The 27,925-nt window shown below is 39.2% G+C and overlaps 2 protein-coding genes across 3 annotated transcripts; one reads left to right on the top strand and one right to left on the bottom strand.

Annotated features, from left to right (window-relative positions):
- Positions 1 to 2,087: 2,087 nt before the first annotated feature.
- LOC118412415 (F-box/LRR-repeat protein 17-like) lies at positions 2,088 to 9,064 on the bottom strand. The gene is made up of 9 exons (XM_035815262.1): positions 8,942 to 9,064; positions 6,627 to 7,678; positions 6,005 to 6,150; positions 5,499 to 5,610; positions 4,953 to 5,084; positions 4,379 to 4,486; positions 3,746 to 3,953; positions 3,055 to 3,253; positions 2,088 to 2,357 (listed from the first exon to the last, which is right to left on the bottom strand). Exons 2-9 carry the CDS (start codon positions 7,587 to 7,589, stop codon positions 2,282 to 2,284), a joined length of 1,944 nt encoding a protein of 647 aa, XP_035671155.1. The 5' UTR covers positions 7,590 to 7,678; positions 8,942 to 9,064; the 3' UTR covers positions 2,088 to 2,281.
- On the top strand, positions 9,008 to 27,680 carry LOC118412414 (tyrosine-protein kinase Fer-like). 2 transcript variants are annotated; one of them, XM_035815261.1, is made up of 18 exons: positions 9,008 to 9,182; positions 15,673 to 15,921; positions 16,339 to 16,512; positions 17,146 to 17,245; positions 18,268 to 18,460; positions 18,868 to 19,005; positions 19,474 to 19,599; positions 20,029 to 20,154; positions 20,723 to 20,906; positions 21,461 to 21,613; positions 21,912 to 22,103; positions 22,588 to 22,764; positions 23,370 to 23,459; positions 24,949 to 25,072; positions 25,618 to 25,741; positions 26,275 to 26,432; positions 26,817 to 26,939; positions 27,454 to 27,680. In XM_035815261.1, exons 2-18 carry the CDS (start codon positions 15,712 to 15,714, stop codon positions 27,594 to 27,596), a joined length of 2,535 nt encoding a protein of 844 aa, XP_035671154.1. In that variant the 5' UTR covers positions 9,008 to 9,182; positions 15,673 to 15,711; the 3' UTR covers positions 27,597 to 27,680. The 2 variants fall into 2 exon arrangements, with proteins under 2 accessions (XP_035671154.1, XP_035671153.1); XM_035815260.1 differs by having other exon boundaries at positions 9,017 to 9,182; positions 21,461 to 21,619.
- Positions 27,681 to 27,925: the final 245 nt, after the last annotated feature.

Raw genomic sequence — 27,925 nt, forward strand, 5'->3', positions numbered from 1 at the left:
CAGAGGCAGCCGCGGATTTTGATAAAACACGATATTCTGTTGTGCGGCCCTACGTACATTCATGATAGATAAAATGCAATCAGTTAACCTGAAAATGTGTATATACCGACATCGAAATCATTCCTGACTATTGAGTATATGCAACTTCATGTACATGTACATTCACAACAATACAGTGATTTACCGACCGAAGGCCGATTCTCTTAGGATCTCCCAGACTCGTTTTGGTCGGAAAACGTCATTTATAACTATGACGGCAACCACAAGTCCTGTGTCACCGAATTCTGATGTAAAGACAGGACAATACTAAACTATAACTATGTGTTTCAAATATGGAGGATACTAGTCTCTATCAGACTGACTACGCTGGGTACTATAGGGAGAATAACTTGCCAGGGGAGTTTTGCTACCGCGCAGCTCCGGAGGGGAAACATTAACCTAAGCGTGGACTGACTTCCTTGGACAATTTCCCGATTTTTTTTTGCCAAATTCAAAGATTCAAGTAACCCCGTAGGAAGGTCTGGTGGAGGCGAGAAGGAGACGAGAAAAGGATGCTTCGCAATGGGCATAGGTGCATTTTTCATGTAAACTGCAAGGTGTCCTCATGACATGGCTGCCTTGTCGTGGACTGTTCTGTACTGGGTGAACAATTACTTCAGTCAATTCCTGCATAACTTTTCTGTCCTCACACTTATCAAGAAGAGTAGGGGTGCCGTGGCATGCTTGGCTAAAAAAAATCACAAGCTCTAGGGAACCATACAATAATAACTTGAAAGCAGAACAAACAGATCCATCTTTCGTTTTCTGTGTTCATACCATGCAAAGGTACAGTGCAGCACAACACAATTCGTTCACTTCACCTACACCAGATACACTGCCAAAATCTAAGTACATTATGACAGACAAATGTACAGCTACTTAAATACAATCCAGGTAACTTCTTTGCTACATGTGAACAATGTATGTTTAGATTTACATTCACTGATGAGTGTAACATCATGTATATAAGAGGCTATCCTTTACTCTGGCATTTCAGGTTCTTATGTTTTTGTTTTCCAACATAAATTTGAAGACCTGCACGCATCCATTCCAGCATCTTTCCTTCCTACACTGCTTCTACTTCATATATGCTGTACAGTAACATATCTTACTGATCCATACCACAAGTACATTGTTGAATTTTCCAGTGCTCTCCATATATCAGTATTTTTTAATGCCATTACAACAGTATTGTGATCTGACAAGCCTACCAAATCTACCAAAATAATATTGAAAGTATCTGCCTTCAAAACATGATTTCCTTGAAGAAAGGTCCATATGTAGGGTGTATGTGAAAATATCTGCAAATTTGTAAAGTCTGTGTTAAGTGACAATATTTTGTATTGCTATCCGCCATTTTTGGCAAGCTTCTTACTTACAGACAGATTCCATCTTTGCCAGCTCAGCACTAGCAAATCTATGAGGTTACTTATAAAAGTGTATGGCTTGGTTTCTCTGCAAGATGCCTTAGTTTACATACAAAATATCTCAAGTTACAAGATTGCACAATGCCTTTCAATGGTGGTCTTCCAGTGCTTTATGTTTCCATTTTGAAATAATTTTATCTTTACATGATACAGTTGTTCATCATCACCGTGCCTTTTATATGCTATGCAATTTATAACAAACTGATAATAATTGCAAACTATGGTCTGTGTATTGCTCATAAACCTTACTACTATAGTCCAATATGAAAACTATATGTGAGACACAGCATAATGATTCTCATAAAGATGTGCTTCAATCCATGAGCGTTCGAATATAGTATTTGCCTTAGTAGATTTTCTCTTATAAATATTGTTTGTGAAGTCTGTGCAACACACACTCTTACATTTGTATGTCCACTGCTGTATGGACCAGTGAAAGGCCTGCATTAAGAGTGGTTTAATGTTGTATATGCTGCCTTGGTGCAAGATTGTACTCTCTTAAGGTGGTATCTCACTGCGCTTGGGGCACTGGTGCGGCACTGCTGGGTTTGTTTACTGCGGCACTGTTGTGTTATTTTCGGCCATTATTATTATTTAGATACATTTGTATATGTAGTATTGTGTAATACGTAAAAGCATGACTTAGAAGACAACACAATAAACAAAACGTAAGAAAATATGTTCTTTATCTCTGAAATCTGTTGAGTGATGTTTCGAACCCTGCACCGGTGCACCAAGGGCAGTGAGATTTGATGTTGTCTACTTCCAAAGGAAAACAACACAACCCTCCTGACAGGTGTAAGAATGAGGACTGACTATCTGGAGTGAGCAGGCTTCCATCCCTGTTGCTGGGCTTGTGCCAGGATTCTCTTACAGTCTAACATTAAGGTACTGAAATGAGAAGAAACCAATAAGTTACTTTAACATTACATGATAGAACTTTTGAATTGTGCACTATTCTAGTCTAGAAAATTTCTATGTAAGAAAAATGATTGAAAGAAGTCAATTTCTTGTAACAAGAAACAAGAACCAGCTATATGCCACCCCCTTCCAAAAACATAGTGCTGAAAATCAGGACAATGTATCAATCCTTTCTTGAGTTATTGCCTTTAAAAATCTCCAACAAAATTTGTCTCTGCAATTTAAACAAAATCTGTTATGGAGCCTAAACTGGACCAATTACTCTCTGTCTCAAGAGTTAAATTCCACTTAAGAATCATGATCGTTGCATTTCCAGAAGATTTCTACAGGATAACAAAACTAGAAGCACCAAAAAATCCCGCTAAGATGCCCATAGATAAACTTCACCTTTGTTTTACCAACCCCAACCCATATACCCAATATCATACAGATCTATACACAGCTCCTCAAATTATGATACTAGCATACCAATCAAGAATGGATAACCTTCAGTATAATGGCACATAGCAGCTCTCTGCTGTCTATAGGGGGCACTTATGTCTACAAAATTGTACACAAGTACATGTAGGAAGAGACACATAGACAAATACACAAAAGGCACCGAAAACGTAACCATTTGGTAGAAGGTAATAAGTTTGAAAGGTATATCATGCAGAGCTGTGATTACCTGAAGTGGATTTGCGGATGTTTCTCCACAAGTTCGTCCACTGTTTCTTCCCGCACAGCGTCACAGCGCATCAGGCCGAGGTAGCGGAGAGTTCGACAGTTCTGGGAGATGAAGGCGGACCCTGCGTCCGTTATACTCGGACAGTGTCCAACGTCTACGGTTTCCAGACTGTGACTATACTTGCCTATGCTGGTCAGAGCTGTAATATGCATAAAACAAAACATATACATAGTATAGTAGATATACAGAAAGTCGTAAGAATACTAGTCAAACTACGTGTACTTTCTTACTCTATTTCAAACAACCGTGAACAGTATACAAATAGAAGTTCATCTGTGATAGTAATTAACATTACACATTAGTAGTTAGAGATTTTACACTCTATTTTGTCCTTAGAGTAAAGCTCTTACTGACAACACTTTTCCTTAAGTGAGACAAGTCAATATCAACTGTACTACCTACTACTACTAATTGCTAAGATCACACTTCCATTCAAGTCATGTGACATAGGCTGTTGGGTCATTTCACCTTACAAACATCAGAGGACTGATCCTTTTAAGCTTGTTGGTAAGACCTTTATTTTGTGTATGGAAAAGCAAATAAAATCTTTATAACTCTAAAACACTACAACAGAATCTTCTTTCACCCAGATATGCATACACAAAGTTCAACTGCCACACAAAATGACTACCTTTATCAGTGATGGCGCATGCCACCATGTGTAAGTCCTTCAGACACTTGGCCTCTCGTGCGATGAACTCGATGCTCGTGTCGGTGATCCCGGAGTTCAGACACAGGTTGATGGACTCCAGTTTGCGACAGTGTCGCACAATCTCCATCACCGCGTGGTCTGTCAGCTCACGCAGCCGACACAGATTCAACACCTTCAGGTTGGTACACTGGTGCAGAAAAAGTTAGAAGAAAAAGATGAGAAGTCAGTTGATAGGAGGTTGTACAGATCAGCTATCTACTCCAGTAGAAAATCTACTTAAGTCATTAACTGTGATGAGGGGGGATACAAGCTTAGTCATGTTTGGGACCCATTCTTCTAACTGTAGCCCCACCTTACATGTATGTAGCATACAATGTGAACCAGTGCAAAACAAAAAAGTAAGGCTACCAACAACTTTAGGATTTGATACAAATACCTGTATTATCCAAGATATTTTACTGTTTGAAATACTAAAGAAAGAAGTGAATACTGGTTTGGTTTCATTGAACACGAGTAAGAATACCCCAAAAGTTTACTTTATTAAGTTAGAAATAACATAGTTCATTGAAATTATAAAGGAACAGAGTTGATGCCGTGGTTAATGGTAGCCACCTTGGTAAGATGAAGAACAGCATCTGGAGCTACACTGCATCCCATCAAGCCTAGCACTTCCATATGAGGACAGTGTTCTGCAATGGCTTCCACTGAATAATCAGCCACCTACAAACGGAACAAGAATCGTTTAGTGTTGAGATTTCTAACATATCTCATCAACATGACAACCATCAAACACAAATACTAAGTCAGGGAGGCCAAAGGAGGACTTTGTATAGAACTCTACAGTGCATGGGACAGTAACTTTTCCTATGGTACTGTCTTGCCATAGGAACCTGTCTAGAACATGATTTACATACGAATGACATTTGATACGATCCTTACATGTTCATGTACTTGTATTGATTTGTTTCTGCCAGTTTATTTTAGTGATGCTGAAGAAGTGTGGTGGATGTCACAGGAAACATCCGGAAGAAAATTTCCAGTTTTATCCAGTTGTACTTGTAGAGATTGAATGTATTAAAACAAATGCTAATGGCAGCACACAGACAGGACAATATGCATCCGGCCTAACTAAGAATTAGATTTCTTTGTATGAGGATGTGAAAGTAGCAATACACGTTGGGCATACCTTGTTATTTTCCTGGAACTTGAGGTAGGTCAGCTTGGGGCAGCCAGTCACCACGTGTCGGACCCCGACATCGGTCAGGTTGTTGACCTGACTCACATTGAGGTACCACAGCTCCTTACAGCACGCTGAGATCTGGTACAGACAATCATGGTCATTAAAGAAGGCACACCTCACCCCTTTACCCATACTGCTTTGTGGCCTTTACAGTCCTCTCAGGGAAAAAAAGCAGCAACAGGGAAGGAGCGACACCCGACATAAGTCAAGTACTAGTAAGTCATTAGGATATACACATACACATACATACACTACATATAGACACACACACATACAGACACACACAAACACACACATGCACACAACATACATACACACACATTGCGTGCACACACACAACAGATACAAACACACGCACATGCAGACACACACACACACACAACATTCATACACATGTGCGCACACACACACACACACATACACAGAGTTTCATATCATATCATGTGAGAGATTTCAAAGTAGGATAGGCTAGTAAATGAGTCTTAAACTTACTTCTTTAAATGCTACATCAGTGATTTGTCGTACACCGTCCACGGTCAGCTTCTGCAGACCAGCGCAGCCTTGTGCTAGAGCGATGAAAGCAGCATCTGTCAGATGGTTGCATCTAGAAAAACATACACTGGTTAAAACTACACAATAACACATACATGTGTGCATAAATTTCTACATACATTTTCATTATAATACTCCTTACAATACTCCTTGTTAAACTGTTAGTAGTTTGCTTTTGTCTCACAAATTGCTATACGTTAATTTCAATTGGCTTGTGAAGTCTGTTTGTACTTATTGTATGCCTCTCTGTGTTTCAAAAGTGCAGTTTTTGCTTGTTCACAATATGCTATTGGAAATGAAGTTCAATGCATGGAGTATAGTCCGCCATCTCTACTGTACTGGCTTATTCAAACTTGTCCAGCTAATTCTAGAATAAAGAGCTATTCTAGATGGCAACTAGAAAAGGAAACAGAACATTTGTTAGTTACTACTCCAACAATCCATACCTGGTGCACTTAAACTCCAACAGACTTGGACATTGCTTTGCCATAGCGATGACGCCCTGGTCTGTAACATTGTTACAGTCAGAGACGTCCACATATATCACGTTAGTGCTGTAGGATGTCACACGGCCCAGCACATCATCCGTCACCTGGGAATCACAGAGGATGTAAGTCTTTATAGAATTTGTTTAGATTAATGCAATCTGACTGCCTTTAACCTTTATATAGCATTCTATATATGTATCATAAGTTTGGATGAGTATTTTCAGTCACTTCTATCCCCATTACACAAACACTCTCAAACAGAGGTAAATCATAGGAGTTAGCAAAATGAAGACAAGTCCTCTTTCAGTAACAAGACTTTTACCAAGCATGCATGGGCAAGGCAAAAGTAATACTTCACTTCTACATGTTGAGTGTATATATAATATCATATATTGGGTGAAATAATAAGAATTTTCGTGCTATTACTAAAAAAAAATTCTGCAGTTAACCCCTAGAAAAGAGTACAAAATACCATTAAAATAAAGACCAAAGGCAAAAATTTGACAATCTTAGTGCATTATTTGCCTGTTATCAAATGTTGAGTTGTTTTTTTATTTCTATTGTTGCCTTGTCAACCAACCTTGTCCTTTCCCCGTAGGTCGATCTTCCTCCATAGCTCGGAGTCGAAACACATCTGATGCCAGAACTTACACACACGGCAGACATGCCTGCACCGTTCCTCCATCCCTAGGTACGACAAAATCTTCAGGAAGATTGTCTGGGGCAGATCATTGATACTCAGCTGTCTCTTTGACGATGATGATGACAAGAGTGAAGACTGTGAAGAATGCACGCTCCATGGATCGCTGCATGCGTCTATGGACTCTGAAGAGGATAGTGTCGTAGGTTCTGTTGACTTTGAGGTACTGGGAACACTGTAACACAACTGGTATCTTCCTGACTCGTTTTTTAGAGCGGTGGCGGTCAAGTCAAGAGGGGCGACCTCAGAAAAACCATCAGTGTCTGACTCTTCTGTCTCTGAGTAGGACATACATAAAGGTCTGTAATAAGTGTTCTTAGGATGCTGTTGTTGTGACTGAGGAAAAGGAGCATCTCTCTTGAAGTACTTTGGGCTTGGCGGGATTACATCTGGGCATGGGGGCTCTGTGCGACGTTTTTCCTTACGGACTTCATATGGGCCAGATGATGGCCTTCTAGGGCCAAAATGTGGCCCATTACTGCTTGTGTATGAAGTCCCAGGTCTTTCTGTGAGGTGATTTGTTAACAAAGGTGATGTGCTATGATTGGCAGCATTTGATGTGTTACTTTGCAATTGATCACTGTTCCTTAAGTCACTATCACCATGATCTCTGTAGTGAGTAAGTTCTTCCACGTTATCTTCCACATCGGAGTCTTCCTGCAAGTCTGCTGTGTACTTTCTGCCCTTGTCATCCATTCTCGGACACTTGTTCAGGAAACTGGTTTCTAACACGACAAGCTTGTGGGATGGAGCTGTGTTTTCGTCCCTGGATGAAGACTTCTGGTGTCTGCTTCTCTGTGGGTTTGTGTTCTTGTCTTTGGTTTTGGACTGGAAGATCCCCATGAATGCCCCTATACTTGGACGGGTGTGTCCTGTTGTAATTGATTGTCTATCTGGCCTGTAACTCTTTATCTTTGGAGGCTGTATGATGTCTGTAGGTGGAATAAAAACATATTATTACGATCAAATGTTAACTTAAAACAGAACTGATAACACACTTCCCTTGATTTTTTAGAAACATGACCAAATCTTCAAATATATGTATCTATTTATATTTACCACGTTTTTTTGTGGACAGGTGACTATCACCTTTTCAAGATGTCAACCAGGAGACCAGTCTGTAGGTTTGATCCACTCACACCGGGAAGGTCCCCTACTGTTTTCGATAAATGCGGTGGGTTCTTTAACAGACGCGGGGTGTGGCTCTCCCCAAACACGGGACCTCCATTTAACATCCTATCCTAGGGACAGCCCTAGCCGAAGCTAGGTACTCATTTTCACCTGAATAAATTGAGGAATTCTGTGTAAAGTGCCTTTCCCAAGGGAACAAGATCGGTGACACGGGAGGGATCGAACTCAAGACCGACCACGCTGCTGCTGCACCATGCAATCTCACTCAAATCTTTGAGAACAGAATATTTATCTGTATTCATCTGTACAGCCAGTAAAACTGTGGTGTGGCATAACACAACAGCTTACACTGGACAAGATGTCATCACACAATGACATGACCATGTATCTTGTTCTTTTTCACACTACATACTCTGTTTGTTGGAGCTAAACTTACGGGGTAATGGCCACCCCATCCTGTTTGTTGACAAACTCAAAGTGTTACTTGAAAGTCACATTTTCAGACTGTCCAGATAATTAAATTAACTGGACCACCTATACAAATTACAATAATCACAATTTACGAGAATACACACAAGTCTATGTTAGATATCCAACTTCCCTATTTAAAATGGTTTTATCAAGCAACAACAGTATCATCCCAATCATATAAACCACACAATCTTTACTTTAGTCAAATGCTTGACATAAGTCGATTTAGGTATCAATTTGTAAGTGCACACTGCACAGATATATGTCAATTTGCAAAGACTAGCAAAAATACTGTTCATGGCGCAACAAATTCTTTAATGAATGAGTTTTAAGCGGCAGGCACGTTAATATTAGTTTTAAGTACACACATATTTTCATCAAGACCTCAAAAATTCTGCCAAAGACTAGGCCCCCCCTCCCCTCCTAAAAAGTGTGCAATTTTTAGCGTCGCAAAAACTAGTAACAGTTTGATTTCGGCGATCCCTGAACCTATAGAACACTAACAGACGTTAAAATGAACTACAATTTTTTCTATTGATTGCGTAAAATATGAACTGTCGACATATTAAAAGCTCAGAACGCCAGCAACTTACCTTGGTCTAATTTTCTGAAGCCCGAAAGAGACAACAGACAGGCCGATGTGTAAACGTCACCAGTTACTGTGCATCCATGACGTCAGTTGTGCACTAGTTTTGTAGCGTCACGTTCGCGGAAGTAACCCGTTTCGGGGAGGTGGATCCGAAGTTTTCGACCGGAGAAAACTCTTTTCTTCCTCTAAACTTCCCACCAACGAGCTGAAAGAGCAAGGTTATGCGGTAGAGGGTATATAGAAAGGTGAGGAATCGTTACAAACTGTGAAATCAATCGTAGTTGTAGAGAAAAGTCGTTTTTGTGGGAAGTGTCGAAAGTTGTATCTACTGGGGCGGTGTCACCACCCGAGTACAGCCTGTGTACTAAAGTATACTTGGCATGTGCAAACCCGGAAATCACAGTGCACGGGGAGGTGGGGTTTACCCAAGAAAAATGTCGGAAAAACATCGGCGCAAGCATGTGGGAATATGATGGTTTTTCGTCGGAATTTACGGTGATCCGTCTTGCCCTTTGGATTTTCGTAGGAAAACCGTATTCCAATGTCGATTTTCCAATGATATAACGGCACTTATCCGATGGACTTTTAACTTCCGACATTAATCTGATGGCCTTCCGACGACAGTTAATGGTTTCATGTCGGTTTTTTTTTTCCTACAGAGTTCCGATGCAGGTCACCTAGGCAACAAGTTAACAAACGTGGCAGATGGGATTTCCCCGCTTGGATGTGGCCATGGCAACGCCACTGAGTGACGAATAGCTTCTTTATTGGTTACCATGGCTACTGAATGATTGACATCCGTGATCGTCGCGAGTTGTTTTGTTTTCTCAGCTGTGGCGTTAAGAATAAGAATAATTAAAGAAAAAAGGTAACTTCAGACGATCACTTTGAACCCAGAAAATTGATGAGACATTATTTTTTAATGTTTTCCCGAAGGGCAAAACACATTGGTTTGACCAAGGAGTTTGTTTTGACTCCCTTTTTGTTGGGGTAGACAAACAAAACAAATTCTAGAGTCAGTCTGAAGACAAACTGGACAGCTCCCCGAAAGGTATATAGGGTAGGCCCGAAGGCTACCCCTAGCAGAATGGCGATCCAGGCAACTAAGCCAAGATAGAGCAAACATCACGCTTCAGATTACCTTCATCAGCGTGAATGACTGTTAATACCATGCGCTACCCCAGGTGATGTGGAACACAAAATTCATGCAGAGAGTTGTCCATGCTCGCATACTTTAGAATGTGGTTTATAAAATGGCCACATTATGTATTTTTCACAAAACTGTTCATAAAGAAACTGATTTAAGTGATTTTGCCAAGAACAATCGCGTATATTTCATGGTGCGTCAAACCCATTCACAAAACATGTTTATTATTAGAGGAATTCAATAAATAAAAACATTTAATAAATTATGTTAATGAGGTCCTGAAAACTCAAGGATGTACACACCACTCATGTACTAAGTTGTCTACGCTTGCATACTTTGAATGTGGTTCTTAAAATAGCCATATCATAACCTTTTCACAAAACTGTACAAAAAGAAACTGATTTAAGTGATTTTGACAAGAACAATTGCGTATATTTCATCGTGCGCCAAACCTGTTCACAAATCATGTTTATTATCAGAGCAATTCAATGAATACAAACCTTTTGATAAATTATGTTAATGAGGTCCAGTTAATGAGCATTTTCTATTGCTGAGCCGTCAACCCAGTTGCTTATCATAGATAGATGGACCAAAAAATGAATACCACACTTTCTTGCTTAAAGCACCTTTGTTTGGGAAATAAAAATGTTTTCTGACTGATCTGTTATGGACCTCCTACCTTCAACTACTATTGTACTATGTACATGTGCAACATATCTCTTGCGCATGCGGAAACCTTCTGGCGTCTTTCATACAATTTTTGCAGATGATTGCGGGACGTCCAGAATTTTTTTTTTAACGTTACGTGTTCTAATTCTGCGGAAGATTGCAGGACGTATTGCGGAAGATGCAAAACGTCGGCAGAAACTTGAAGCGCATTTCATGGCCGTTACCGATGACACATCTTTTATAAAATCGTTATGTCATCCACTTGCGTGAAAATATCTTCATGGCTTTCATGGACCCATTTCGACGCACAGTATTTTTAAACTAACGGTGATTCAGAAAAAATACTACCAATTATCGGACAGTGGTTATCTTTTTTTTTATTTACTTAGGAAGGCGAAGGAGGCCATATGACCGAAGGAGGCCATATATATATATAGGATTCACCGCAAAGGCTCATGGAGCCACTCAAACGTTTTGGGTTATAATACTGTATTGTGAAAGATGTCTGTTAACCCTTGACTTAATCAATCAACAATCAATTTCTAGCACGTGATTGCACTTTAAAACATGATCTCGGAGAGAATTGCTGTTTAAGTGGGTAGTTCATTTAACATGAATAAAAGCATACATAGTTTACAGTTCATAAACATTGTCATTTTTCTCGTTGAGAAGCCTTAGCATTGATGGTACAGGACTGTTGCGGAATCTTGTAGTGCGGAAGGTAGGTACGGTCAGTGTTTGTGAATTCCGCAGGTTACGGCCATGCGTCTGACCACGGGTTTGCGGTAACAGGTGTGCAGTTCTTTCTGACTTCTGCATACTGGATGCAAACCTTCGGCAGAGGTTGGTTCTTCTTTCCTCCAGTGTTTCAAGTCCACACTGTTGCAGGGCTAATGAGTAGTCAGTGTAGTGACGCCCGAGGATTGTTCGGCAGGCACGTCTCTGTACAAGTTCCAATGTTGCGGTCTGTTTGCGTGTTAGACTAGTGTTGTGGTACACTGGTGCACAATATTCCAGAATAGGCCTGATAAATCCACAGTACACCGTTACCAAGTCAGCCACCGGTAGTCCGAACGTCTTAAACAGTTTCAGATTGTACCCATGGGGAAGCAAGTCCGAGGAAGCTTATTCCATAGCGATGTCAAGTTGATCCGTCTTCTACTCGTATGGTCCGGCCAATGCTTGACTTTGTCTTTTTTATCAAGTGATAATATCCAGTCTATTATCTTGTTAATAACTATAGTCTGTGTGGACTGTCTTTGGCTGAGTTCATGTTAACTTTCGAAACGTGTTAGTTCCTAGATTAGTGTTAGTATTAGAGAGTTAGTGTTAAAGTGACAAAACAAACTTTTGAGAAAAACAGTGAAACATTAATAAATCAACAGGAAATCAAACTCAACAGGAACAAAACGGATAAATCAATAGATAATATAAGTTAAATCGGTTCTTCCGTGACAGCACATCTCCATCCTCAAACTTTGACGGTATTGACAAACCTGAAGAATGGGAATACACGACATTAGTCATGATCAACATAATGCACTGGTCAACTAGCCACCGAAAGTGACAGTGGTTTCAAAAAGTGGGCATCCTAAAAAAATTGTTAAATTACCCTAGTTAAAAAATGTAACATAAAAGGAAATATGTAATCAACAAAACAGTATCAACTCTGTAGCTCGTTTTTTCATATCGAGATATTCCTACATTATCCTGTTAATCGGGGCCTGACGCCTGTCATGACCTCAAGTGACCTCCAGTCGGTGCGTTAAAACCGACACATTTCCAATATCTATTGGGAACGCATCGGAAGACTGACGGAAAAACAATGGGCGGGCGCCATTGATTTGGCCTGATTTCTGGATTTCTGTCGGATCCAACATCGGAAAATCTGAATGTGAAAATCCGACACAAATCTTACATAATTACGTTACCAACCCATTGACAATCCGACCTCCCCGTGCACTGTGAAATATGTTGTTCCAAAATTTGACTTTGACACTCTGGTCGTCTGTGTTCAGTGCCAATGCAAATATGTCACGTCAGCGTGAAAAACAAGGGCATGTTTGTTGAAGGGGCTTAAATTTCCCTAAACCAATTTGAGCTTTGCAGGTTACTTGATTAACGTTACATAAATTTGTTTTTGAACAATTCAAACTCGAAAATGTTGTTAATTTGATTTGCATTCTACTTTCGATTGTGAAAAGTACTTTCACTTTTGAACTATGAAAAGTGTCAGGCTGGTGACTGTAACTGGGACACTCCTAGTTTGTGTATTAAGTATCTTTGGTATTTAACAACATAATTTATTCCTTGCTCGTCCTTGATCAGGTCATAACATATGATTTATATATATAAATCATGTACCAATATCTTGAGGCCCTAATTCAGGCCTAATTCTTGTCGTTATTTGAATGTTTACAAAACAATTGGAAATATAAGAAAGGAGAAGAAGGAAAACTGGACCTGTATATATGAAGTAGCATTTAAACTCTTTCAGAGCCTGATCAGTTTTAGAGAGGTTATCAGTTGTTTAACTTTCAGCCCTGATATAGCCATCCGCTTGCAAACAATACATAAACCATGAATGCAGTATTACTGGGTAACTTGATACCAGTAGTACCCTGAGAGTACGAAAAATGATATGTTGATGTGTATCATTATGATATTTTGATATCATACAAAATACAAATCTCCCAAATGCAGTCTACCATGTGCAGTATGTTTACTGGTATGGTGATAGTATCATACTTTGAAGTTATGACTATACATCCTATTCTTTTTCTGTCTTATAATGTAATCTTCAAGCAGATGTAAGGATACCATAGTAGTAGTGTGCCTTTACCTGAACACTGGCAAAGATATTACAAGGTGCACTATATATGAAGACAAACTGAATGTTACATTAACTTGTATAAAACATTGAGACATGGGTGATATCTTTGTATCTGGTTAGAGAATGTAAGTAAATGTAGAATGGCAGATCTGTGAGAGAGGAATATGAAAACACTGCTACATTATTTTTCATATCGTAACTTTCAATTATACATGTAGTCTTGCACTCGTACATCTGCTTACCAGCATTTGAAAGCACAGCAGACTAAAACTGTGGAATTTCATTTTTTTAGAAATCTAAAGTTTAGTGCATTTGATGATAGCTTTAAGCAATATTTGATTTTGTGACCTCTGAACTTCCTTGACCTGAATGTCCAATGCTTTCATTCATTGACAAATTCACCCACAGTCTACTTCCTCAATCTGAGAGATTTACTCGTATGATACAATGTATATACAGTATATATAAAAGAACCAAGAGGAAAAGGAAGTTGCTGCACTCAGTGTGTTTTAACACTATGAGTATGAATAATTATCTTTCTATTCTTTTGTTTTATTAGCACTTTACATATCCTGATGTGAGTCTTGCTCTCAGAACAAATAGTGTGTCCCTAACTCATCAGTACAATGTAACTGTCATGTTTTATTCATGTCCCCTGATTTTTTAATGAAGGTCTAACAGATTACTGTAAATGTTTAAAAAAACTATTGCAAACAATTCATTCTTTTCATATTGCAAAATTAAGTTCATGGAATATTCATGGAATATTCAAAAGCATCTACAGTAACCTTCTGCTATGTTATAAATGTTACGGCCTTTAGACCTTATTTGTTTATTCTTTATTTTGACCTTAGTGCTTTATACACATTTAGATTCAGTGTCCAATAATCTAAAGTTCAAACTGTGTCCAAGCCTTCCAAGAAACAGCTGCTTTTTTATGTTTATAATGCAGTAGGATGACAACTGTCATAAATTTCTTACATCTGTCATTCTGTGTGACTGTCACATAAGACTTTAGAGAAAGTATTACATTATTATGCAATACAACTTCATGTATATGATTATGAGCCATCCATGATCAAGACAAGCTGTCCAAACTCTAGCTACTAGTAGTACTTAGTGACTTACTCCTGAGGGCTACTTGAAAATCACTGACCTGCTTCTTTCAACACAAACAATGAAGACAGACCACCGAGGACTAGAGCCTTTCGTGCCAAAATTTACAACAACATGTTTTTCATTCCAAGCATGCTCAGATTTCTACCACACTTCCTCTATAAAGCCTGACTTCTGAATTGTGTAAGAAGTTAACATCCCAATCACACTCTGTGTATGGTAACTTGGTACATTATAACTACTAGTACTTTGCTAATATATCATATAAAAAGATTCAAATGAGTGGAATGGTATCTGACCGAAACCAATCATATCTGAGTCCTATGCTGTTTATTTATTCAAATTCATTCCATTTCTAGATTATATGAAAGACAATAATAATAAGTACGTTGGTATTATAAAATGGAGAGAAAAATCGAATTTAGATATTTTGTTTAACTTAGAGAATGTTTTAATGTCATTAAAGCATCAACAAGAAGAAGTCTTGGATACATCTGAGTCAAGCAGCTGTCAAATGTCAGGAAAAATGTAACAGACATTTTGTATGTAAATGATGCACTCAGTCTGCTTATGTTGGCCAGGTTTTAGTGGTTTTAGAAGGCCAAACATCCAGTCACTGCTGAATGTTAGCATGTGTGTGTGTAAAAACAATCCTTCAGAGGTCTGAAACCACCAGTCTCCTATGTTCTTCTCTTACCATAGGGAGGCTCTATTAAAGTGGGCTGAGGTTTCCATCTTTGTAAAGTTAAAAATGGTCTCTAATCTACTGTCAGCCAGTCAGTCAGAAAATCCGCTTTACCCAGTAAGAAGGGGATTCTCTGATTGGCTGACAGCTGGTTAGATGTCATGCTTATACATGTCCTCAGCCCAGTTTAGCAGAGCCTTCCTAAGGTATATTGTACATGGACAATTGTACAGACTGCAAGCAAGACTCTGTGATTCTCCGCTGAACCATGTTTTCTTCTTCCAGGCTATCACTAGGAAGCAAACACAGTACCACTAGAGCATTATGGGGTTTGGACACCACCTACAGAGTGGGGGAGATGCCCACCAGGCCTTGCTGCATCTCATGGACCAGGAGCTGAAACTACTGGAGACCATACAGAGATGTATCCATATACGCATCAAGAGTGACCGAGAGTATGCCATGGCGCTCTCCGGGATAACCACCTTCGCCAACAAACACAAGATTCTGGATATAGAGACACCTACCTTAAATGTAAGATGTTTCTTTGGATTCTGAATCATGTCTTGTGTTTTGATATCTTTGCACTTTGCATTTGTATCTAGTAACTAATGCAGCATGTATTGCTCTTACATCTTGATTTTACAACTTGGACAAAGTGGGTTGTGCATGTGGGTTACATATTACATGGTCAATGAAGTCCAGCCACCTTGAATTCATGATGCACAAAAACTTGTAGATAAGTATTGATTGATAACTTTTTTGAAGACTGTACATTGTACATCCATTGAAGATACAGTATGACAGTATGAGCAGAGAGCTACGTGTAAGTGCATCATAACTGCTACAAACAGATCTACTTACAAAGAATAGAAACTCTTAAACTTGTACAAATAAAAGAAACAACGATCATACTTTGTCTTATTTGAAATAAATTCTCGGTTTTTCTAGGCATGGAACACAGTAATAGAAGAGACAGAGACGGTGAGTCGTTACATCAAACAGAACGCAGAAGAACTGAGCAGTGTGACACTGGAGAGAATTACAGCACTCATCAGGGACAAGAAACAAACCCAGCAGATCTATAAGACTGGCAGGGAGAGGATAGACCAGGACTTTAAACAGGTACGTTTCATACAGATACAAAGTGTGTGCAGATTTGTGGAAAAGTCTTTTTTAAAAATTGCATGATTGTAAATCTAGGTCATATTTAAGAATTTGACATCTTGGAAAATTTACATTGCAGGGCTCTAGCGAGCTCGAAAATTTTTTCCGTCAGCCAATTCCCATTGTCGCGAAAACACTATTCCAGGAGTTAGCGAGACTGTACTGAGACCTTGAAAAGCGGGTTTTAATGAGATTATCGTATGCGAAAGGGCACCGACACACATTGCCAACAATCATAACAATAGCAAAACAAACAGTGTGTGTCTTTTACGGCCGTGGATGGCATCCCCAAGCCACCTATAGCTTCCACCAAGGAGATTTTATCAGATTTTTGACCGTCAAGGTTGACGGATTGGTTTGAAAATTTTTCCGTCACACGCAGCAAATTTCCGTCAATTGACGGAAAAACGGACGCTGGCTAGAGCCCTGTTACATTGACTACTAACAATGTAACTTACAAATGACTACTAACCTGTCAAAAAGGGTCATTCCCCCTCCCCCTCCCCTCTTCAGCACTGGTCAAGGTAGTCAAACATGCACGTACTTACCAAACTGTTATGTCTTCTTTTATGTATTTTTGCCAACCTACAGGTTGTAGACCAGGAAGTAAACAAACAGAAATCTAAATACAAGGAGGCAGGCAGGGAGACCTCTCAAGCCAAGAGGAAGTTTGAAGAATCTGTGTCAAAGGGTGAGAAATAGATCCATTCATTCTGCTTGGTAAAAAATAAAGTTTTGTAGACTGAGGGTTTCTGATTGGCTACAAATTTGGGCCAATAACATGGTGCTAACATTGGGCTCTCTGATTGGATTGTTATGAACCAATCACATCAGGCACCATAATTTCAATCTCACCCCATCATCCCTTGTAAAGATACTAAAGAGAACTGCTGCAATGATATGTAACTTTTACAATGGACTTTTTAAAATAGTCTTTAACTGAGTTTACGGTTGAAAATTAATAAAAGATACTGTAACAGCAATCTTTGCTTATTCTAAGCTTGTTACTTTCACGAGTAATGAGGTACAATGTATTTTTAAGTGCCTGTGTATGTGTCTATCTGTCTATGATGTGTGTGTGAGCATTTCTGTCTATCATTTTATTTATTTATTTATTTATTTATTTGCCAATGATACAACTCATTACACGGATCTGCCTAGGCAGCTTTGGGCTGGTAGCGGCAGATCCACAGAGATACAGACGAACATATATCATCGGTCGACGTGATCGCACATGTTCGCACATGTTTACACACGACAGGGTTATACCGCCCCTTACGGGGTGACATACCCTTTCATATGCGCCAGGTCTCCCGTCCGGGTGAATGATGTAAATCACCGCGAGCCGAAGCTAGCTATAGGTACTCATTTTCACCTGAGTATAGTGAGGAAAGCCGTGTAAAGTGCCTTTCCCAAGGGCACAAGATTGGTAACACGGCAGGCGTATTCGAACCCGCAACCTCTCGGTCACGGGGCGAACATGGTCCCACTGCGCTACGCAGTCCCAACGTGTGTGTGTGACCATTTGTGGTCAGTATAATGTAAGAATAGCTTAAAAGATTATGATCATATTTGATATGTGGGTAGGTCTTTGAAAGAGGAAGGTCAAAGTTGATTTTAGGCCTCCTTGTGGCTATCCTTGGTACTGCAGCAGAACTTCTTTTGTCCTGGACATACTATACATGTAGTCTAATGTTCTCTATTGTCATGTAGGTAAGACTGGCAGAGACTTGGACAGCGCAAAAGACCGCTATGTGAAGAAGACCAGAAAGTTACATGCGACACATAACGACTACCTCCTGGCTACCAAAAGTGCCATCCTTCACCAGAACGGATATCGGGAAACCCTGTTACCACGGCTACTGGACTCACATCAACAGAACCAGGAAGAAATTGCAGACCAACTGTAAGAAGCATTCAGGTGTACTTATGTTTAAGAATGTAAAAATTCTATCAATACCTCAAATGCTTCATGCACTTCATCAAACTTTTTAGAATGAATCAGAAGAATACAAATATGCATGCATGCATACTACGAATTATATTGCACACTGAACTTGCTTATCAAGAATACTTAGTTAGATATGCAGAGGGTTTGAGCATACGACTTTGTTAGTTTGGTTGTTTTTTAATGACTTTTCTTTCTTTCATGAGGTTCAAATTGCTCAAATTGGCCTGCAGGCAACTTTTCATTGAAGTCAGGAGCAAATACGTATAGTTACAAAACATAATAAACATACATGTATACAAATTACATCATTCTAAAAGGTGGATTTTTTCTTGTTTGTTACTTTTCAAACAATTATGCTGTAGGAAGGACCTCTTGTCTGACTACCAGAAGAAAACCAACCTGTCCAGAAAGGAGTTTCAGAGCTCTCACAGGAAGGTGGAGGAAACTTTAGCAGCCCTGCAGTCCAAGGAAGAGTATAACAGCTTCATACAGCAACACAAGTGAGTAGATATGACTGATGCCGAAAAACGTACTGTAACAATCAAGGACCAGATACATAATAGTGGTCAACTAAGTCACGAATTTTGATCAGTAAGCATAGGAATTTTCATCAAATAGCAAATAAAACTAATTCATCTCTATTATCTACATACAGTATTTCATTGACATAAAAACAAAATACTATGAACATTATGTAAGCATATCTTTTTATCTATATATGGAATCTTATTATTCATCTGGTAAACTTTGAGCCTTGAGTGCCTCCAAAGCTTTTGAAGTAGACAATCACCAAAGCTGAAAGTCACAAAGCAATTTGAAACTTTGAGAAAAAGGCTATAGGGGGTGTGCGTAATGGTGTATATTGGCTTAGGATTGAATTGTGTTCTGTAGAAGGCATGTTGTTTAATACAGTCATGTAGAGTGTGTATACTGTATACTAATCATTATGATGTCTTTTGTCCTTGCAGACACGAACCTCCACCATATGTCAACATTGACTTTGACAAGTCGGTGTGGGAAGAGTACAAAGACCCCATGTTAGAGAAACAGGAGGTTGTCCTGAACAACCTGACTTTTGAGACAGTGCAACACAGGTAAACGATACTTCACTGATGAGACACATACATATAGACACTTAGTTAAAGGGGCACAAATACATTAGAAAATGTCAAATCTTAACTTCAGCTAACAATCAATGTCTATTGCTATTACAGAATCCTGTCTGTATTTCAATTTGATATGGTGAACATTACTAATACCAATCTATGATTGTACATTTCCCAAGACTTGGACATGTTCTTGTCACAGTGGTGTGCAATGCTGCCCCTAGGCTAGTGCTCAAAGTTTTGATGTAGCCATAGTCCAGCAATGGTGCAGACTGCCAAGATCGTAATTTCACAGTAATCATGACTGCCAAGTGAATCCTTCCTAAGAAAGCTAATAGTAAAGTCTTGCTGCTATATTGGAAAATAGTGAGGTGAAATGATTTTCTTTGCGTGATATTAACTTTTCCCATTTTCTAGCTCGACCATGTTTGAAACTAGCCTGAGAGATTGCAAGGCACAGCTGGATGAGAAACTTAAACAACTGAACGACAAGGAAACAGAGATTGCTGAACTACAAAAACTGGGAACAGAAGGGAAACCAGAGTCAGTCCTCATCTTTTTAGTCTATCCCTGTCCCTTAAGTGCCACTTTTCTCACATCTTAGCTCCTGTCAGTTCCCCTAAACTTAAGTTCATTAATGTCATACTTCTGTTTATGATTTTAAATTTGTGAGATGCATCTATAACTATACCCCGGCATCTTAACAGTGTTTTCTGTTTTTCTCTATGATCTTCTACACTACCTTGCAGTGTAAGTCATTTTACCTTGTTCTTTGTGCACTTTTGCTTTATGTCCAGTGAATGCATATAGGTAACCTGTTTTGTTACCTCTCTTTATATATATATATAACAGTTCCTAACACTACTTGACCGCATGGTAACCTCGAAATTCTAAGCATAGAAATGATGTGCTATAGTGAAACCCATATATGGTGAGGAGGATTGACTGACTTCAGGAAACTGGTCAACGTAATTAGGTTGCACTTCATATTCTGTATCTCCAGTAGCATATAGAAAATGTTGTGACGTTGGTAACATATATTTTGCTGTGTTTGCTGTGGCACAACCCTCCCAAAAGTGATTGTCTCAATTGTTTTGAATTGAACCCCCAGATGCGGAGTGAAGACCCGTGAACAGAGAGAACTCAGCCAGGCCATAAACGAGCTGAAGTGTACAGAGATGAAGCTGACAGCTCAGGAGGAGATGTTACAGTCCAAGATCTCGGAGCTGGGTGACAAGGAACCTCCCGCGGGAATCGACATAGCCGACGTTTCTGTCCCACCACCAGCTGCTGGGGTAGGTGCTCAGTCATCAGTGAACAAAGTCCTGGTTTGATCCCTGGGTCAGCCGCAGCTTGGTCATGTTGGTGGGGATTGCATTCATTATTTTGTATGGGGATGTAAAGCGGGTGCTTCAGGCATAAGCCTTAATCATCGAACCTTTGCACATCAAACAATCTTAAGACAACTGACAAGAAAGTTTAAGGGTGACCCAGTGTACTTGCCTGAAAATGCACGCCGTAAATCAAAGAAGCCCCTTTTCACTGAACCTTTCCATCCTTGCTTGCTTGTTTTGTATGTCGTTGCCTTTTATTCAAGTGAAACTATGTGTAGCTCCTATAGTCTAAACCCTTTTGGACCACACTTGTTTAACAAACTGAGAAATAGAATAGGAGAGAGAGCATAAGAGTTTGTAATGTCAGGATTATTGCCAGTTCTGAGTGGACCAAGATCTTACATGTATATTGGTCCTTGTTAACTTAATAGACTTATTCATTTTGATAAGTTCTTAACTGACATGTGATTGCTGAAAACCAAAGCTAAATTTTTTATGTCTTCTTGTGTTATCAGGAGAAGACTGGTGGCATCAAGAAAATCAAGTCCATCTTCTACACAGGGTGGAAGATGGGTGGAGGGGGAGGGGGTGGTCGGCAGAGTGTCAGCTCCGAGGATCCCGACCCTAACGACCTACAGGAGGAGACCAACGATGACGGTTATCATGATGTAAATGTAATATATGATGTCATTGTTGGAATGTAAGAAGGTTTCGTTGTTCTTGCATGGACCGAATGACTTGAAATTTGGCACAAGGTGTCTTTTTTCATATCTGCCCCTAAAATGATATTATGTAGGTTTTTTGGTCATTTTTAGACCAAAACTGTATATGTTCGGTGGTGCGGCAGTGGTGCGGCAGTGGTGCCCTGCCCTGCACCACTGCCGCACCACCAAGTTCTCATAAATTCTAAACATTTCATGGAAGTTAAACTCCTAATATATAGAGATGTTGTATTTTTTGTTGCAGATGTTCCCAGCTAAGTCCCTGACAGATGAAGAGTGGTACCACGGTGCCATCCCTCGTACGGAGACCTCACAGCTGCTGAAGGAGGAGGGGGACTTCCTGGTACGGGAGAGCTCCCAGAAACCAGGAGAGTACGTGCTGTCTGTCAAGTGGGGAGGGATCCCCAAACATTTCATCATACAGAGCAATGCAGAGGTATGCCCCATGCAAAGTGAACTTAATGTTATCTATTTAGCATTGCAATGTGTCAGGAAAACAGGAAGTGAAACAGAGCTGAAAATTCCTGATCCTATTCTTTATCACAGAAGTTTTGCCATAGTTGCATGGTTTCAAGTTTGATTCCTTAGTGGGAATAAATAGTCTGCAACAGGTACCTATAGGCTGCTAGTCACTTGATGTTAGGTGTACATGTACATGACAGTTTTTGTATCCATGCATTATGCAGTATTGAACAACACTTCTTCTTGACCAGAGAGTCAAGTATTGGTTTGTTTTGCTAAGGGACAGGATATTTAGCCATGGTTCGCTCTTTATTGTACCGTCATTTGTTGAAATGGACAAGGTGAGGGTAGTTTTCTTGATACATTAATTGACTGAGCCTGTATTAAATTTACCTGAATCCATTTTAATTTTGGAATATTAATTTTACATCTATTTTCTACTATTGCTGTCTCTACAGGGTCAGTTCAGGTTTGAGGGACAGGCTTTCCCCACCATCAATCAGCTGATCACCCACCAATGGCAGAGCAGACAGCCGGTCACCAAGAAGTCCGGCACCATCCTGGCCAATCCTGTGCAGAAGGACAAGTGGGAACTCAGCCATGATGATGTCATCATCGGAGAGAAGCTGGGCAGGGTCAGAATAACTGTTTTACTCATAATTGCAGCTAACACAATTAGGGTTAGAAAATACACTGTTTTACCCTTAAAATCTTTCCACCATCTCAGTTCCAGCAGCTTGACTGTGGAACAGTGTATGTGTAGATCTGTTGCAAGAAAATAGGGGTACTTGTAGGGGTAACAGAATATTGTTGACAAGTTAAAGGTGCAAAGACACTATCAGTTCTTTGTTTACACTCAGGAAGGCTGTGCCTCATAGATAAGAATGAAAAAAGTCATCAATCTGATTTTGTTCCTATCATGACAAACAAGTTCACATTAAGTTTAAGTTGAGCCAATTTCCATCTGAAAGTTCATAGGGTTAGCAACTTGGCATACAGGGAAGGTATGATACAAAACTTCTGATGGTTGCATTTGATCTGTGTATGAATCTAACAGCTGTTATTTCATAACACAAGGAAGAATTCATTGAATTTGGGGTCAAAACTTTTGTTTTACATATACTGTGTATAATTTGTCTTTACCTATTAGAGACTATAAAAGGCAAAGCATTTTGCAACTATGGACGAATCTGAACTCTAGAGATGAGATGTCATCCCAACATGAGTTGTTTGATTTTAGGGTAACTTTGGTGATGTGATGAGAGGAGTTCTGAAGGATGACAAGACTCCTGTGGCAGTCAAGACATGTCGGGAAACCCTGCCTAAACAGGTGACAGCTGTCAATCATAGAATATAAACATATTCAGTTTGAAAGACATAAAGATTGGCATGAGATTGATTGATTGATTTTATTTTGCACTTTAAAAAATGATACACACAGAAAATTATAGAATACAACAGAACATGCAAGGGGGGAGAAAAAAGCCAAGTGGCTTATACAAACTCTCCCCCCGTCAAAATATACAAATCATGATACAATTAAATGGTCATGAAGATTATACATCGAACAATAATAAACCAAGTGAAAATGATATAACTCAGTGATCATGCACAACGTTACAATTAATCTTAACATCAAAAACTGAAATTAGACAAAACTAAACATGATCAACAGATCATAAAGAAATTAGTCAAAATCATACAATTAATCATGCTAGCAAAACAAAATGAAAGCAAATACAGATAACCAAGACAATGGGTGCAAAGACTGCAAACAAACAGGTTAAAGGAGCACCAAATACACGGTATAATACTAAATGATAATTGAGCATAACATGATCAAAAACAAGGAAAAAAACAAATCAGGAGTAAGTAGTTGGCTTCTCTATAAGGTTGTTTTTCATACGTTTCTTGAAAATGGAAAGGGACTGACAATTTCATAGGGAAAGACTTAGAGTGTTCCATATGGATGGGCCTCTAAACATTATAGTAAATTGTGTTAGGTTCGATTTTGTTTTGATAGGTCTAAGACTATTTTGCTGCCTTGTACTGTGATTGTGAATATCTGCGTTGTACTTAAAAATGTCTTTATATAGGACTGGTAAGAAATAATTATTGTGAATAACTTTATGGACGAAAATGGCTGACTGCAATTTGTTTATGTCGTATACTGTCAAAATCTTCAGATTGTGAAAAAAAGTTGCTGAATTTGCTATAAAAGAGGCGTTTGATGCAATTCTAACAAAACGTTTTTGTAGTAGGTGCAGTGGTTTTAATGAGGTAGTGTAAGTACTAGCCCAGATTATATTGCAGTATGTTAAGTAGGGGTATATCAAGCTGTAGTAAAGAGTCATAAATATTTTACGAGATAGGCAGTTTGCGACTTTTCTTATGATACCAATATTCTTAGCAATTTTCTTACAAATGATGTCTATGTGAAACTTCCAGATGAAAAAAGATGATAAGCAAGCATTTTTAAATTAGGATAAAGATGTTAAAGATTTCACAGCGTCACTGACAAAAATTAACGGGTTTTACAGTCACTGTGTCACTGGCAAAAGTTAACAGAGGTTATCTGAAACATCTGACCGTTTCTAAAATTATATCCAGTTGATTGAGTAATTGCTAATTCAAGCAAGTATTTATTTGGTGTTAGTAGCTTACTACCTGGATGTCTAACCTTTATTGATGTAAAAGTTTCAACTTTCTTCGTCAATCATTATGATGATCATAACACTAAGTAAAAGACTAAGGTTATGGATTGCTTTATACTGAATAATCAAACACACCACAAAAGTCTGACATTTTGTATCCTTTAGGTGAAAGACAAGTTCCTGATGGAAGCCCGTATCCTGAAGCAGTATGACCACCCTAACATCGTCAGGCTGATCGGAGTCTGCTCACAGCGCCACCCCGTTTATATTGTCATGGAACTAGTACCAAGTATGCATTGACAATACTATATACTATATATTTATAATATAAAAGACTATAGCAATATTTCTTATTAACTTGACAATGTGCGGATTGGCGAATAGGTCTGTTTTGTCGTTTTGGATGCTGTAGAGCTGATGTGAATTAGGGTTTTACCAATGATGGTCAATATTTAGCGATGGAGACCATACATGCATGTAAATTAGTGACCCATTGGCCATATGTAAAGTTATATTATGCGACCTGCTACAAAAGCCTAGTTATTCGATGATTAACATTATACAATGTAGATATCTTCAAAACTCTAATTAGAATAATTTACAGTTGGCTGTGTAGACCTTTTTGTTTACAAATGACAATTCCTTGAATGTCCCAAATATGAGAACATAGATATAATTGTATGACCGTGGTGCAAGAATGGAAATAGAAAAAGAAATTCTTGGAAGTGTTATGACCATTATCATTGACAGCCAATTTTTCTCCCAAACAGAATTTTTGAGTGTGTATGGACTGGTGTTTTATCATGATTGACAGTCAGTTTTTCTCCCAAACAGACGGAGACTTCCTCACCTTCTTGCGGAACCAGGGCGGAACCCTGACGACCAATCAGCTTGTCCAGATGAGTCTAGACGCTGCCTCAGGAATGGCTTACCTTGAAGCCAAGAACTGCATACACAGGTACATGTGCCTTCATTTCATAGGATACCTGTCCAGTGTTCTAGCCAGCCTGAAATTTTTTTCCATCCCCTGGATTTTGAATGGAAATCCTGTCGAAGATGCGATGATCCAAGGGGGGGGGGGCTGCTTTTCGGGAAAAGCTTGATATCTAGACCCTCTGAAATGCTATTTCCATTATTTTGGGGGCAAAATTTGCTGGTAGACTCAGTTTGGTTCTCAATTTGAATCTTTCCATGCAGATTTTTGTCCATCACGAGACAGATGGGCAAAATCTTTGCCTGTCTCCAGCAGCAAAACGGATGCTAGCTAGAACCCTGTTTCATAGTATACTTTTGTTCATAGGTTTGTCTAACATGTAACTCAAATGATTCAACTGTTACACAGGATATACTTATAATTACATATTAGGCACAGCAATATTGACAGCATGTGGGTAGCCCTGTACTAAGCAGCAATGTGTTTTGAAATGAGAGAAAAAAATGGTACACTGTATGGACCTGAAGTAAATTTTGTTGAATATCTCCTTTTTCCAGGGACCTTGCAGCACGGAACTGCCTGGTGGGAAACAACAACGCGGTGAAGATCTCCGACTTCGGCATGTCGCGTGAGGAGGAGGATGGCGTGTACAACGTGTCAGGGGGGATGAAACAGATCCCCATCAAGTGGACGGCACCAGAGGCAATGAACTATGGTGAGAGACTATCTATTTGGTATCAGGCAGTGGTATCAGGCAGTAGTTTTACTGTAATGTATACTCCAAAAATAGCATGTTCCTATGATTGTTAAAAATATTTTTAATGGACTTGTTAGTAAGAACAAAACAAACTTGCTTCAAATGGACAATAGCATAGAACATGAACTATGGCAAGAGACCATGCATTTCTTGGTATCAGGTGGCAGTTTGGGATATACTTTAAGATATCCAGTTGCTTGAGCTGGATGGATTGACTGTAAGGCCAAGTTTGTTTGGCCCCATAGATACATATTCACTGTACAATAGTTAAAATTTATGTTTGACATTACTAATATTATTTCCTTGCATACAAAGATGTTAATGTGAACTCTGGTTTTGCAGGGAGGTACACAACAGAGAGTGATGTGTGGAGCTATGGGGTCTTGCTGTGGGAGGTGTTCTCTCTGGGCAGTACCCCGTACCCAGGGATGACTAATCAGGCGGCCAGGGAGAAAATTGAACATGGTAAAGTTTCTCTCCAGAATCTACTGGCTTTCTATGAGTGGTATATCTTGGGAAGATGTGTTCTCATAGTGTTACTCTGGTTTCTGGAAGAGGGTAACTTAAATGTAATTATGTCACAATGGTTATATTTTTCCAAGAATATGTTGAGATAGAAGAGAACATGATCATAACATTTTTACTTCTATTCAATTGTTTTGACTTATCATAATTCATACTGTACAGCAAAGGTTGTTACTTGTAAGTTTGGGCAAAGAGTAGTACATCAATGCATATCATTTAGTATGTCAAAGTTTACTTTTGGGGGACAACACTGCTGAAAAATTGGTACTCCTCTTGGTCCCCGAATCCTGTAATCCAATTACAAGCTTAACTGTTGAAGGTGGTACAGTTTTAGTGTACGTATGCACGTTAGTCCAGACTGCCATATTTTCGACTATCTGTGTTATGCATGTCTATATTTTGTTGCTGTCAGTCAGTGTACCAGAGATTTATTCTTTCATTCATTCCCCTTTAGGTTACCGAATGTCTGCCCCAGAGAACTGTCCACAGGAGGTGTATGAAGTCATGCTGTCCTGCTGGAAGTACCAGTGCAGTGAGCGCCCGCTGTTCTCCGACATCGAGACAATACTCCAGAGACTCTCCAAGCTCAAGTTTTGAAGCTGCAAGTCAGATTAGTTTTGAACATGCTGCCTAGAAAGTCAGAAAGCGTTTTCCAAGAGAGTGTAGAGTATCACAATATCTTTAAAAGGTCTGCATTAATAAAAAAAAAGTCTTCCTAAAATGTCTCGGAAATTCTGAGAGACAGTCAAGCAATCCTAGTAATTTGTGTACATTATTAGTAATTTGTAGATTTTTACAGGGGTTGTCATAAACACATATTGGGTACTGCTTTTGTGGAGAACCTTTGTGTGTCATAATCAGTTTGATTTGCCACTACTAGAGTATACATAGTAATAGATGGGAAAAGCATTGTAGCATAATCATGA

Source organism: Branchiostoma floridae, chromosome 3 (assembly GCF_000003815.2).
Source record: "Branchiostoma floridae strain S238N-H82 chromosome 3, Bfl_VNyyK, whole genome shotgun sequence".
Lineage (NCBI taxonomy): Eukaryota > Metazoa > Chordata > Leptocardii > Amphioxiformes > Branchiostomatidae > Branchiostoma > Branchiostoma floridae.